Genomic DNA, 15,098 nt, shown 5'->3' on the forward strand with positions numbered 1-15,098 from the left:
ATGTGTTCCCGATCCCCTTAGCTCATATGTACCTGTAGGTACAATACATGATGGATACTACGGTGAGGTATATCTCTGCACGCCCACCGCGCGTGGTGTGCCATGTAGGTACATGTAGCTATCCGCAACAAGCAACCCATGGGTTGCCTGAATTATTGATAATTGATATGAGCTGCCTGAATTATTGATAATTGATATGAGCTGCCTGAAAGCTAAAAGTCAGTCATCATGGCATATGAGCGGCGGAAACACAAGTCTCTACAGCTCTTGCTCGAGCATCTTTCCTGTGCCTAGCCTCTATAGCAAGTATCTCGTCGCTTGTGTCCGAATCCTCCTCAGATATATATACACTCTATACCTCCAGATCCATATTCCATAGTTCTCTTGAGTGCGATCTTGATTACTAGTATCGATATCACCTATTCCCAATATCTCAAACTCACTCGATAGTCGGTCATAGCATTAGGCCAGCAATCCTCTTGGAGTGGACAGGAATCTACCTACTTCCACATTGCTCTCGTGTGATCATATACAATCAAAGATGGCATCTTCATCTAAACAAAAGTATTACTAGATTCCCCGTTTATTGTCCCTATGATCATTTCTAGTCTAGAACACTACTAACGAACACCTATTAGAATCTGCAACCAATTCTCCCGTACTGGTACATGTACCTTCCCCAACTGTCGCTATACGCACAACTCCACTGGGCCACCTCCCCCGAAGGCTCCATGCAACTACTTTCTTGCGCGCGGTCAATGCCGTTTTGGCGATGCCTGTAAATTCTCCCATGATACAAGCGTTACGCGTCCGCCTGAAGATCCCACCAGCGCAATATCATTGTACAAAGGCTGGTCCCAATTGCTCGGAAGTCGCACCTCCGCTCGTACCGCTCGCGGACTCCTCTCTGACCTGACTGTAGACCAGATGGAACGTTTTTTGGTTGATGCCCATAAGATACTGGAGATTGGGACATCAGAGTCGGTGCAGCAGCTGATTGGTGACCTGGGGTCGGAACGGGGGTTGAGGAGAATTCTGCAGCTGGTGGAGTCTAACTTTGCGCTTGGGTACTCGTTAAGTGGGTTGGGGTTCAGGAGACATTGTCTCGTATTCTTGAAGGTTGTTGCACATGAGGAGATGCGGGCATCGTTGGTGCTCGAGAAGGAAGTTGGAACGATCTTCAACTTTATATACGGCCCAGGTGGACGACGGGGAATCGACTTCTTCACGAGAGTAGCCGATCAGCTTGAACGACTCGCCGAAACAGACACGAGGGAGGAGCTTGAGGGTGCGCTGCTCCCAACGGCGACTGCGCTCTTTAACACGCTGAATCTGAACGACGCGGCGGCGGTACAGGAGCAGTTCAAGAAGATTGCCAATACCCTCATCACCCTAAGCACAAGACACGGAGACTTGGGCGGCCCCTTCAACTACACATATAGATGTGTACAGGAAGAGCTCAACCGCATCAAGGTGCTCCTTCAGATGGCGGACACAATCCCGAGCGCAAGCTCCAGAATGCGAGTCGCGTCACATGCGCCCCTACAGAGCTTTGCGAGGCATTCCGTGGACCTTCCCGGGGAGCTATCCAGGGAGGGGCCCAGGCATGATAACGATCATGCGGATATATCAAAAATCAAGATTCTGCCTTCGAGTCAGGAGATTAGTTCCCATAGAAATGAATTCCTTCCGCAGAGAGCGCTCGAGTATCCCCACCATTTGGAGGGAATTGCCAGAGTTCTGGATTTCCAGTTTAGACTACTCAGGGAAGATACCGCCGGACAGATCAGAGAGGCGGTAAGGGCTGTTCAAGACGGGTGGGCGGAGCTTGTGGAGGAAGGTGGCAAGGGGAAGCAGAAGGGAAGGAACTCCGGGGTGCGGACACTACTCTATCGGAATGCGGTTATTGAGAGGATCAAGTGCTCTCAGAGAGATGGACTGGTTTTGAATACCACCTTTGATCAGCCATCGAAAGTACAGGCATTGACTGATAAAGCAAGGAAGGAATGGTGGGCAAAGTCAAAGTATCTCCAGGTTGGATCGCTGCTATGTCTGGTGGATAATTTCAAGAGAAGCACCTTCTTGGTGGTCTGTGAGCGTACTGCCAACATCGCGGATAATAAGAAGAATAAGTCGGTCCCATCTCATTTGGAGGTGGAGGAAGGGATTCAAGACCTAGGGAGCAATAAGCAAAGGGCAATGATAACTCTCCGCTTCGCTGGGACAGTCTCGGAAGTTGATATCGAGAATGTATTCAAGGACGTTGACAGCAGGGAAGAAACCACCCAAGTGCTAGTCGAATTCCCGGGACTCCTCTTCACTTCCTTTGATCCAGTTTTAAAGTGCCTCCAACAGGCCTCAAAAACAGGAAATGTTCCGTTCCCAAAGTGGCTGGCTCCATCACCAGTATATGAATACGCATCAGAACCAGGTTCAAAAGAGGTGGATGTTGCTCCTCCACTTTACATGACCAAGCCTGGGGTGTCTCTAGACCTGAAGAGCATCACCGGCGAAGGCCTACCATTGAGTTACTCGGTAGGACAAGAATTCAATATGGTGAATCTTCGACAGAGGACCACCCTGGACCATGGACAGTGCGAGGCCTTGATTGCGAGTTTGAGTAGAGAACTTGCATTGATCCAGGGACCCCCGGGCACAGGAAAGTCTTATCTTGGCATTCAAATCGTGAAGGTCTTGCTGGATAACAGGGAAAAAACAAACATTGGTCCCATCATCTGTGTGTAAGTCTTGCCAGGCCTTTCCATTTGTATCATTATATAAAGACAAAAGCTAATTCACCACCCAGTTGCTACACGAATCACGCTCTTGACCAATTTCTCGAAAACCTGCTCGCAGACAAGATCACCAATATCGTCCGCATCGGATCACGCTCAAAGTCGGAAGCCGTCGCTGCGCTCTCACTCCAAAACGTCTCTCAGAGGGCCGACCGCACACGTCTCGAACGATATCAAGTTGCCAAAGCCCGCGAGAGTATCTTGGCCATAGAATCATCCATCGAAGAGGCGTGTGGGCAGCTCCTTAACCCAAAGGATCCAAAGATTCTAAAGGAGTTTCTTGAAGAACACCACCCCACAGCGTTCACCGAGCTGTTCAGTAATGAACCGGATGAGGATGGATGGGTACGAAAGAGGGGAAGAAGAGGAGGCCGCTCGGGCACGGGGGAGATCCTGGGTGATTGGATTGCGGGCCGGGGGATGGATCCTAATCGTATCCCGCGAACAAACCGTCCTGTAGAGGCCCTACTCACAACTAGTGTCCTCGCCATGTCCCGTATCGAGAAGTTGAAGCTCTTGGACCACTGGTACGACTCAATGAAGGAACTTGCCAGCTCGAAGCTCCTCAAAGGATCGGAGGACCACACTGTGGAGCGTTTAAATCTCACCCGCCAGTATCAAGAGCAGGAGCGGCGGTGTCTACAGGAGAGCCATATTATTGGCGTGACAACTACCGGCTTCGCTACACACTCAGATCTGATCCGTTCAGTCAATGCAAAGGTGTTAATCTGCGAGGAAGCGGCGGAGGTCCTCGAAGCACATATTCTCAGCGCCCTGTTGCCAACCGTGGAACATGCAATTCTCATCGGGGACCATCTCCAACTACGACCACAGATTATGAACCATGATTTTTCGGTGGAAAACCCGCGTGGAGGGAAGGCGTACGGGCTTGACACATCACTCTTTGAGAGAACTGCTGATGTGGAGACCTATGGGGGCAAGAGATTTCCTGTTGCGAGCCTTGATACACAGAGACGCATGCACCCGTCGATTGCAAGTCTTGTTAGGAATACGCTGTACCCATATCTAGTTGATCATCCCGATACTACGGCTCATCCCGCTGTCAAGGGGATGGCTCGGAGAATGTTCTGGATGGATCATAGGGTGCTCGAAGATGGTGCGGATAAGCTGGAGCTCATTCAGACATCGCATGCGAACGAGTTTGAAGCCGATATGGTCGTTGAGCTGGTAAGGCATCTTTCAAGGCAGGGCGTCTACAAGAGTGGGGAGATTGCAGTTCTCTCGCCATACCTAAGGCAGCTCTTTGTGTTACGGAGGAAGCTGGCATCCATGTTTGAAGTTGTGGTTGGTGATCGAGACCAGGAGCAGCTGGACGAGGAGATGAGCGGCGATGAAGAGATGCAACCAACAACAGTACCAGTGTTAGTTCCATCCCAGCAGGTGAAGAAGGGGAGTCTTCTGAATGAAGTAAGGGTTGCTACAGTAGACAACTTTCAGGTTTGCACAATCTTGCCCGTGTATGGTGCAAGAGATTATTTCCATTCTAATAATGTGAGTGTTAGGGAGAGGAAGCAAAAATCATTATCATCTCACTGGTGAGAAGCAATAAAGAGAAGAAGTGTGGATTTTTGAAAACATCAAATAGGATAAACGTGTTGCTCAGGTTTGTACACCAAAAGTCCAAAGCTAGTCTTTCGATGCACATCAGCTAACCCTGCGCCACAGCCGAGCACAAGATGGGATGTATATCATTGGTAACGCAGAGACATGCGGGCCCATCGACATGTGGTCAAAGGTGATTACCATGTTTGAAAGAGGCCAAAATATTGACAGAAGACTGGAGCTCTGCTGCCCTCGCCACCGCGAAACTCCAATCTTTGTCGCCGAACCGGATGACTTCCATCTCTTCTCCCCCGAGGGAGGCTGCAGTGAGCGCTGCGAGTGGCGGCTAACGTGCGGTCACCCATGCTTGAAGAAATGCCACTCGGAGGTGCTTCACCAGAGTACAATGTGTCTGGAGCCCTGCAATCGGACATTCCAACACTGCGCACACATATGTCCCAAGCCGTGTGGTGTGGCCTGCGGCAAGTGCGACGAGAGAGTACGCGGGGTGCTCCTGGCTTGTGGCCATGCACCGCCCTTCCTGCGGTGTCATCAATTGCAGGAACTCTCGGAGATTCGTTGTAAACAAAGGGTTCAACGGAAGCTCTCAGCCTGCGGTCACGAAATCATGATGGAATGCCACCAAGACCCTGATGTTCACCGGTGCTCTCAGCCCTGCGGTGGTATTCTACAATGCGGGCATCCGTGTCTGTCTCGTTGCACTGAGTGCACGAGGGTGAGGAACCAGGGCGAAGAAGGGGCCACGGTGATCTCGGTCCATGGGCCATGCAAGAAGCCATGCGGGAGAAAGTACACAAACTGCCCACATGTCTGCATCAGCAAATGTCATGGAGGAGAGGCATGTCCGCCTTGCAAGCAGCAATGCGAAATTCGCTGTGAGCATTCGCGGTGCGGAAGGACTTGCACGGAGCCCTGTGCTCCCTGTGCGGAACGGTGCTCGTGGACATGTGTTCATCGGGAACGCTGCGAGATGCCTTGCGCGGTCCCGTGTGACATCAACCCGTGCTCTAAGCGATGTGAAAAGCAACTTGACTGTAGCCACCAGTGTCCGTCTGTGTGTGGAGAGCGGTGCCCACCTGCAGAGTTCTGTCAGGAGTGTGGGACGGAGGAGGTGTTGGGCAGGGTGGTGGATCTGATCATGTTTGAGCCGTACTCTGAGATCAATGTCGATACGGACCCGATCATTGTACCAACCTGTGGTCATTTCTACACCATGGAAACATACGATAATGTCGTGGGTATGAAGAATGCGTATGAGATAGACGAGCTCGGGAATATTGTTGGTCCAAAACCACTGGATGGAAGTGGCGGAGCCACCCGGCCTGAGGGTAATAATGAAGAACCACCGGATAGGCTGGTGGTGAAGAACTGCCCAGACTGTCGGTCTCCCCTCAGAGACATTCATCGATATAACCGCATTGTGAAAGTGGCCTGTCTGGACGAGTCAACTCGAAGGTTCTGCACGAATTCCCAAGCCAACTTTCTCCAAATATATCAGGAGGTCTCCGATGCCCAAGATCTCTTCCAAGCAAATCGGGATGAGTTCATTAGAAGGCTTCATGGAACCCCCAAGGTACGTGGAAGAGATGAAGGGAAGATTCCACAGGCCGTTCAGGAACGAACCCGTAGGACACTCATGCTAGGAACAAAGATCCAGCGTTTTGTTGGAACTGTCTCCGAGGAAGAACAGCCCTATTCCAAAGTTCGACAAATGGCCATTAGCGCCCAAAGAAGGCGGAACGCCCAAGGCAACTTTGTGGTGGATAGCTCTGCCGTGCAGATGGGGTTCCGTTTGAAAAGCCTGAACTTACTTCTCTCGTTCAGGTGGGAAAGCCTGTGGGATACGCACTTGGTTGCTGCAAGCTTTCCCGAAAATGACAGTTCTGTTGCTCTTCTTAGGAACCAAATGCTGAGGGAGCTTCGAAATTTGCATGGTCTATGCTCAGATGTCATTGAGGAATGCCAGACGGGAAGGCTCTCGAAGTATGAGGTCGAAGCAAGACTCCGGCGAGCGCAGTTTTTCGGCCTATACCGGTTGGAGTCCAATGCGCAGAGTCAGCAGCAGCAGGGGAGTAACACCCAACCAAACCCGCCAAATACAAGGGGCTTCGACGAGAATGGTCGGCAAGAGGAGGAGAGAAGTCTGGATATATGTGACGCTCTATGCAGAAGGCTTCCAGGCACTGTAGGGCCGCTCAAACCCCAGATTGATGAAGCGCGAAGGCTACTCAGAGGAATAGCATTCTACACCACAGTAACTGCCGAAGAGAGGAGGTTGGTACATCTTGCGATGTCAGCAGAATTCAGCAGCACGGGTCGGTGGTATACTTGCGCAAATGGTCATCCAGTAAGTTAAATCTCAGTACACGCAATTGACCTGATAGAATACGACTGATATTCGTACCATCTCTGTAGTTTACGATCGGGAATTGTGGAGCTCCAAGGCAGTTAACGAGGTGCCCAGAATGTGGGGCACCGATTGGAGGTGACCACAGTGGGCTTGCAGGTGGAGTTAACCGCGCGGCTGAATTTGCCGCCCTTGATCAGCAAATGGGCCAGACAAGAATCTAGATGATTGGGAGGGACAAGAGGGACATGAGTGGAGAGATATTTCAGACATATAAATCAGTATTTGAGTTCTTCTTCAAATTGATCGTGAGGCTTCTTAAGTCAATTAATTTTCTACATTTATCTTGAAAGGAAATGCTGATGGAGGGAAAGCAGAAGTGAGGGAAAACATGATTAATATTAGATGGATTGACTGTTGCAAATAATTCATTGTCTGTAAGAATACATATCTTTAGTTTCTCAATATCCTTCAAGTTGCTGCGTATACGTAGTACTGTACAGCGAAGGCTTGCACCAAGGGGTATATATATATACACTTTAGATATGTAGTTGTAAAGGTCAGATCGATCAATGGCCCGGCCGGGTTGCGGCTTAATTCATTCTAGTCGGTGATTATCAATCTAGCTTTGCACTCAAAAGTATGTAACTATGTCCTGTTGGTTATGGTGGTGATTTGTGGGCCTAAGGAAATGGTGAGGTCGATGGTTGCCATATATATATATCGCGAGAGATAATACAATAGTAAGTACAGCTTAATTTCACCGCTTACCGTTACATGCAGCAATTACCCCGTCAGTCTGAATCTTGGTGCCTGATCATCTAGCTATGAACAAGCATTCAGGCTTGGACAGATCTAACAACTCTGGTTCGTGCACGTTGTGGCGCGTGGCTATGCTAGTAAGGGTACGTTGCAATTGGAAGAGGATCGCATAGTCAAACGTCAGGTCAACATCGATTTGGATTCATGACTGCAACGCGCACACACTTAGAGTAGTCAGACAACCTACAGGTATGTATTTACGTACGTGTCATCACAAAGCCGATTTACAAAAGGTTATCATTATCTCGGTTAGAAATAAACAGGAATGCAAGTTTTGTCTCTGGCATGCGCAGTATTGATGCCTAGCGATAGTGTGCGCACTCATTGGTGTACCAGAACCTGCAGCTGGCGTCTAGGTAGCAGGATACCCCATAACTGGAACACTCAACGTCAAAAAGAAAGGGTCTTCGTTGCAACCAGTTAATTCTATACCAATCATACCCAACTGTTTGGGTGAGGGGGGTGTTTGGTGGCTTAGGGGGATGTGGTATTTCTTTGATAGCAAATTTTGATTATCCTCAGGTTTAGGACCTCTCCGAACTACCACGACCAGGCGTTGAAATAGTTATAAAAACTTCATTCTTCCAAAGATATAGACGCTTCCATCACTCACCAGGATGCCCCCTCCTCGCCCGGACAGTTGCCATAACAACAAGAGGATCTACATTATAACTATCTTTTATATCTCTTCTAAACCAATCAGCATCAACTTTCCGGGTGAGGGTGTCCGAACCATAGCTTGAACCAGATCGAAAGACCGGAAGCGAATCCTGGGTGCGATTCATGGTTGAAAAACATCACATACAGCTATCGGTAGAATTATTGCGGAGACAGGGGCAATTTTTCAACGCCACACCTCCGCAATAATTCTACCGATAGCTGTACAACCGTACCAATAGCGTCATTTTAATCATGACCAACCTCATTACCAGTCACATTCACGATAGATTCTGCACTTTATGTTTCACCTTGGACGACTTTGGCTTTCTGTACTGACAACAATTTCGATAGGTCGGATACTCGGTCTTGCTACTCCATCCATGCGATAGTATCTTCCCCTCAATCCGGGATAGTAGATTTCAAAGATGTACCCACGAATATTGGATAAATACCTCGTCTCTGTCCAATTTTATACTCCTCTCGATGACCCCCAAGTTATAGTATATATATACCCCATTCGATACCAATCCTCCAAACTGACGAAAACTGCTCTATCTTCGTCGATTAGGTTGATTGGCCGACCTCTTGAGAAGTGACGGCATTTTTTTTTTTTTACAGGCTTTGTTCTCTCAATTAAACGCACCCCCGCTCCGATATTCTTCAAGAAAGGTACAGGATCCCGAATAGCGATGGCCAATAAAGCCTCTATTCCTCACGAACCACTAAATGGCCCTACGGATTCCCTTATTGAACCCGGTGGCTCCCGTGACTCCACATATACGGATTCCCCATCAGAGCCAGAATCTATCTACCCTATAGCACCATGGGATATCTGCTGGGACGATAAGCCAAGGACGGCCTTGTCCTTATTTTTGATAGGTCTTGGTTGTGCCATCGGGCAGCACGTATTCTACAGTATGAAGGATGGAACTCTGGCTGAGCATCAGGCGTGGACAATTCGAATCGGGACAGGTCTCGCATATCTCCTCGGGTTTTCGATGGCTGCCTTGGTTGGGATCTCACGGGATCAGTGGGTATGGCGTACCCTCCGAACCCGATTCTTCCCCTTGAAAAGCATAGATGCCTTATTCGGAGTCACCTCCAATGTCACCTGTTTTCTGGATTTCAACATGGTGCGGCACGCCAAAGTCTCGACAGCGCTGGCAGCTTTGAAATGGCTTTTCCCGCTGGTGACAATCTTCACACCAAGTACCATCTCTGTCATATCGTCGCCCTTCCCGTCCGAATTCGATTGCGAAGTACCAACTCTATCATTCTCGAAGGCTAGTGGCAGCACCGATCCCGGTGTGCATGCCCTCAACTACGTCAACACCAATCATACCCAAGATAATACGGGTCCCAACCCCCGCCTGAGATCGAGGGCGATGGCCGCGACGTATGCAATACAGAACAGTCATGCGTTATCCCAAGAGTATAGCGCCGTAGATACATTCGATCCCGCCGCGTACGCTGAACAAAACCTCTTCATCAATAACCACTCTGTATCCATTGATACAGAAATTGAAAGCAAGGATTGCTATGCAAGCTCTGAGGCCCTTCGATACCTTATAATGTCGGCATACTCCGATGAAGTCATCTTCCCTCGGCCCCCCGACAATCGTGAGCACATTATATCGGAGCAGTGCTCTTCCAACTGCAGCTACTCTTACGAGTTTGTTGGACCTACGGCCAGCTGTACTGAGTTTGAGACCCTTCCGCAGATACTTTCTGATATCTATCATAACATTAGTGATAAGAATATCATCTTGTTTGCTGCGGGGCAAGGGTCGGATCTGAACACGACAGATCTTAGCTCGACGTATAATGTGCAGACCAATGACAAGCTATACTCGCCCGATCGCCTGTGGGCATTCTATTCGTCCGCAAACGATAGCCTTCAACCACGCGACGATCGCAGTCTACATGCCTACACATGTGAATTTGGGCCCGCACGGTACTCGATCAAACAAGAGATCACCGACCGCTTCTTGCAGCCCGAGATAACCGTTGGCCCGATCGACCGCGAAAAGCTGAGCTTGGATAACACGACTACATGTGTGCTCCTTCAGTCTGTTCTCGAAATCCTCAGGGGTTATTTGGTAATCACATATGACTCTCGGCTTTATAGCACGAGCAAAGAAAGTGGTCAAACGCCGTTGATGAACTATACGGTCACAGTACCCATCGCCTCCAATCGCACACATATTCGCTCAACCAACCTCATCGACAAAACGGGCTTGAAGGTGAATAATCCCCTAGGCAAATCTATTGAAAAGCTAGTCAGCAAGATGGTTGTCTCGTTGATTGCAGATGACGGCCTCATCATCGCCGATAAAGTCAAAACAAAATGTCACACAGAAAGGATACAAAACACCTACGTATACAAGCCATTCATCTTGGTTCTGGTCAACTCAACCGCCATGTTTTTCTCTGCGTTGGTAGCGGTGCTGGGAGCTGTGGCTCTTGTGGAGAATGGCGTGGCGAGTGACGCTTCGTTCTCGACCTTCCTCCGAACGACACGAAATCCAACACTGGACCAAGAGTTGAGGGGTGGGTGCTTGGGTGGAAGTTCGTTCCGGAAGAGATTTCGTAATCTAAGGCTTAAATATGGGGAAATTTCGGTCAAGGACGAGGGGATTTATGGCGATGGTGTTCGCCACGTGGGTATGGGTATCGAAGGAGAGGTTACCACCATGAAGAAGGGTAAGGATTACTATTGATTTTTCTTCCAAGCCACTTGATTTCCAATTAAGATTGCAATGTATGTATGGATTTGTCTTTCTCTGAGATTTTCCTATGTTTCGTTATTTGTATAGCGGGTTGGTTCGAGGTATGACTTTGATTGTTTCTATGGGCCAGTGATCGGGGGTTTTTAGTGTCGTTTCCATTTAAAGTTTGTGGATAGAAATTATGCCATGCATACGGTAGAAGGTTTGGGGGTGTACACATGGTGGGTTACCTTTCAGTGGGTTTTTGTCATCCAATTTGCATCTCACTTTATCATGCAGTGTCTATGTGTAAAATCATTTATATATATATATTATTTACTCTGCGTCGTGTTTTGATAAACTGCCCCAGTCTTTTACGCAATCCATCTCCATAGGTAGCAGTCGAGGCCCTCTGACTTTGAACTTGTAGTGATGTACAGAAGAGACTTTTGCATGAACTTATTAACCCCTGCCTGGAAAACGCTCCGTTTTCAACATTTTTATCATATTTCGGGACCTCTCGAGATTGAGATCCTTTGTTTAATGTGATAATTACTTACTTTCGAGATCTACATATGTACTTATCCATCTCCCTTATCATTTGGTTAGCCAGACTAGCTTGATTGAGCGTATGCTGCATAGAGCGCGCGCGCGCTCAAGCCTGTAAGATACTAGTGTATGTGAGAAAACGGTACCCAAGGATGCAGTCGGGTAGGAGAGGATAAACAGACCACTATGACACTTGCTCCACGAGTCTTTAAAAGAATATCCTGTAGTGGGTACTCTAGGGTTAGGGTTATGGACAACTGCAAGGAGTAAGTGTGACGGGCAGCATAGCGCAACCATCAACCTAGAGCATGTTTTGGATGAGGAACTGCAGAATATCCCGACACAAATAGTTATCTTGTCGGTGAGGAAATGCGACCATTAGACCGAGACGTGATCTTCTGCAATTAAATATTGCAATGGCGGGGAAGGAGGTTGATCAATCTAGCTAGTGCTATGAGAATATATAAGGCTGGTCTCATTTCTTTGGATGGGAATGTATACCTATGTAGGGCAGACTGGAGCAAGAGGTCATGAACAGGTAAAAGTAGCGACCACTACATGTAGTAGAGATTGAGTGAATTGATCTCTGCAAAAACATGTATATATAGCTACATACATACATATTCTGAGCACTACTACGAACAGCATGATATGTCTTCCACACAAAACTCCATCCCTAATTCACCCTCTACAATAGTCCAAAAACGCTGCCAGCATCGACTTCATGCCCTCCCTCTCCACAATGGTCAAGACATTCTCCCCGCGGCAATCCTTCGCATCGATATCGACCCCCTTCTCCAGCAACATGTCCGCCACCCCGAGCTCGGCCTCCCCCTCCACTCCCGCACCGACCAGGACATGCAGCGCCGTCTCCTCCTCCCTGTTTCTCGCATTCAAATCGATACCCGCGTCAAGCAGCAGCGGGACCACCGCCCACTCACCCGCCCCCACCGCCACATGCAGTGCCGTCTCGTTGTCCACATTCCTCGCATTCCTGTCGACGCCGGCCTCCAGCAGCATGGCCACCACGCTCTTATCGCCGCGCCTCACCGCCATATGCAGAACCGTCTCATTCCGTGCTTTATCGCGCGCATCCACGTCGACCCGTCTACCCAGCAACACCGCCACAACCTCCGCCGCCCCGCGCACCACAGCCCCCATCAGCGCCGTCTGCCCCTCTGCATCCCTCCGGTTCGCATCGGCCCCCATCTCTAGTAGCCAGCCCACCATCGCCGCCCCGCCAGCCCCCGCAACAGCCACATGCAGCACCCCGCGCCCCTTCTCATCAACACCGCCCAAGTCCCCGCCCCGCTCGGCCAGCAGCTTCGCCGCCACAATCTCGCCGCCGCCCACCGCGAGCAGCAGTGGCGTCATCCCGCCATGCCCCGCAATGTCAAACATCGCCCCACGGTCAAGCAGCAGCCGCGTGATGCCGTCGCACCCCGCCGTGCTGACGGCCCAGTGCAGCGGCGTGCGGCCGACCTTATCAACGATGTTGATGTTAGCCCCGCGGTCGACAAGCGCACGGACCGCGCCCTCCTGCCCTGCGCCCGCGGCACAGTGCAGCGGTGTCTGGCCGTAGCTGTCCGCGGCGTTTATTGGTGCTCCGGCGTCGAGGAGGGCTTTGAGGAGGTCCTCGTAGCCGTAGACGGCGGCGCGGTGGAGCGGGGTGCGGAGGGAGGTTGTGGTTGTTGTTGCGAGGGGGGCGCCGGCGGCGATGGAGGAGAGGGCGAGGGGGAGGTCGTTTGTCTTTGAGGCGTGGAGGAGGAGGGCTGCCGGGGTGCGGTGGGTGGCGAGGAGCTGAGCGAGGAAGTGGAGGCGTTTGCAGGTGAGGAGGAGTGAGAGGAGGGAGGAAGTGGGGAGGTAGGAGGCGACCGCCTGGATGAGGGGGGCGGGGAGCGAGAGGAGGGGGAAGGGGGGGTATGGGCGTAGCATCTTTTAGAATTGAGGGAAGAGCAGTTGGAATTGAGGGGAACCAGTTGGAGTTGTGCTTGTCGAGGTAGGCAGTATGGTATGGTTGGATGTCAAGAGGTCTGAACTACAAGAGAGGGGGAATGGGGTTTACTTGTAGCAGATGGCCATGTCGCCACCGGGAAGCGCATGTGCATACCCCTCTTATCTGCAATATCTCCTCTTCATATGTACAGGGAGAGAGATAGATAAGCACTTGCTAGTCTTGTTCCCCTTGTCCCGGGTGCAGAGGGCGTCTCAGCACCTGGCATATGACGTTTACCCAGGCCCTCTTCTTTTTCAGGCAGCCAGCGCACCACAATCCTCGGAGGTGAGCAGCAACAGGCATGGGGTGCAGATCACCGCCGGATCGAGATGCTGTGACCAAAACAATATTGGCGATATCGTAATATGAAAGAAAGAGTGTTATTTTTTCGTAGATGCACAGGTTGAAGGGCACAATGTCAGGAACACGAAAGAGCAGCACAGTTGGGATGGCATGTAGTAGTAGTACCTACGTGTTAGGCGCTGGGGTTGATTTAAGCAATGATAGCTGAGACGTGATTGCTCGCTTAGGCACGCGCGTCTTGGCGCGTGGGGGGTGTCAATGATTGTGTGACCGTGGGTGTCTTGGCAGACGAGTGATGTTCCATGACTGGAATTCCACTCAACACTTGAGACTACGTGCATACATGTATGTATGCAACGTTGCATGAATGGGTTAAATACAGCCATTACGCATTTCTACACTGGCATAAGCACATCATCACCAACGAGTCTCAACCCTCAAGTACAGGTAGGTCAAGTACATAAGTAGGCACTTGTAATTCTTTTATTGCAACTTCGGAAAAACACACCCAAACTAATTAGTTCGTGGTTTCATAATTACTTGAAGATTAAACACTTACCCCCCCACAATGCAATTGAAATTTGATGATTTTCTTAACCCCTCCCCACTTGCTGCTTTATGCTAATAAATCTCTCCCTGCGGTCCGTTATATTCAACGTGATGACCTTGAACGGCTTATTCCGGCCCTCATGCCTAGGAGCGTTCATCGGGGCTGAGATACCCACAATCCGAGTAATCCCTCTCTTGCACTGGGGACATTTACGGCTAGACGGATTCCTGACTGATAGTATCTGTTCAGCACATTGCTTGCATATACAATGATTACACGGCCGCATTCTGGCATCACGTCTGTTAGCCACCCCACACTATGCCTTATCTCGGAAGGGAGAATATATTAACGCACAAACAATCCTGAATTCTGGTTTTGCAGACAGTGCATATCTGCGGTACCGCAGGGTTGTATGCCGCATCCTCTCTCGCCTGTAGCGTCGCATCCATCTCCGACACCGTCTTGACCTTGCTGAAGTCGCCACTGACAGTGGAGGGCTGCTCGCTGTAGAGCTCAAAGAAGGGCAGCCCCATCGACGCATACGTCTCTGGGCTGATTGGTGTTTTTGGCGCTGCCATCCCTGTGATCTCTTCAAAGCCGACAGAGTTGACGACCTGCACGTTGACGAGTTTGACGTTTTCGGTGTTCCATAACTCGGGGTTGTGGTAGTCGGGATGGATGTCTTGCTTGACCGTGCCGCCGACGGCTATGGCCATTTGCCGCTTCTCGGGCGAGTGGGGCGCATACCCCCCGCGTAGCACCTGCTCTATCGTAATGGTATCTC

At 50.2% G+C, this 15,098-nt stretch overlaps 4 protein-coding genes across 4 annotated transcripts; 3 read left to right on the plus strand and 1 right to left on the minus strand.

The window, feature by feature from the left end:
- Nucleotides 1-541: 541 nt before the first annotated feature.
- Nucleotides 542-4,708, plus strand: LAJ45_11410 (uncharacterized protein; the record flags this gene model as incomplete). The annotated part of the gene is made up of 6 exons (XM_046120918.1): nucleotides 542-564; nucleotides 639-2,741; nucleotides 2,807-4,253; nucleotides 4,319-4,419; nucleotides 4,482-4,510; nucleotides 4,572-4,708. The coding sequence occupies 6 exons, from the start codon at nucleotides 542-544 to the stop codon at nucleotides 4,706-4,708; spliced, it is 3,840 nt and encodes a 1,279-aa protein (XP_045965880.1).
- Nucleotides 4,709-5,185: 477 nt separating this feature from the next.
- On the plus strand, nucleotides 5,186-6,950 carry LAJ45_11411 (uncharacterized protein; the record flags this gene model as incomplete). The annotated part of the gene is made up of 3 exons (XM_046120919.1): nucleotides 5,186-5,433; nucleotides 5,502-6,726; nucleotides 6,795-6,950. The coding sequence occupies 3 exons, from the start codon at nucleotides 5,186-5,188 to the stop codon at nucleotides 6,948-6,950; spliced, it is 1,629 nt and encodes a 542-aa protein (XP_045965881.1).
- A 1,947-nt stretch (nucleotides 6,951-8,897) lies between these two features.
- LAJ45_11412 (uncharacterized protein) lies at nucleotides 8,898-10,928 on the plus strand (the record flags this gene model as incomplete). Its single annotated transcript, XM_046120920.1, has 1 exon — nucleotides 8,898-10,928. One exon carries the CDS (start codon nucleotides 8,898-8,900, stop codon nucleotides 10,926-10,928), a length of 2,031 nt encoding a protein of 676 aa, XP_045965882.1.
- A 1,218-nt stretch (nucleotides 10,929-12,146) lies between these two features.
- On the minus strand, nucleotides 12,147-13,400 carry LAJ45_11413 (uncharacterized protein; the record flags this gene model as incomplete). The annotated part of the gene is made up of 1 exon (XM_046120921.1): nucleotides 12,147-13,400. One exon carries the CDS (start codon nucleotides 13,398-13,400, stop codon nucleotides 12,147-12,149), a length of 1,254 nt encoding a protein of 417 aa, XP_045965883.1.
- Nucleotides 13,401-15,098: the final 1,698 nt, after the last annotated feature.

This window comes from Morchella importuna (genome assembly GCF_003444635.1).
Source record: "Morchella importuna strain M04M26 chromosome Unknown Morimp01GS067, whole genome shotgun sequence".
In the NCBI taxonomy this organism is placed as follows: Eukaryota; Fungi; Ascomycota; class Pezizomycetes; order Pezizales; family Morchellaceae; genus Morchella; species Morchella importuna.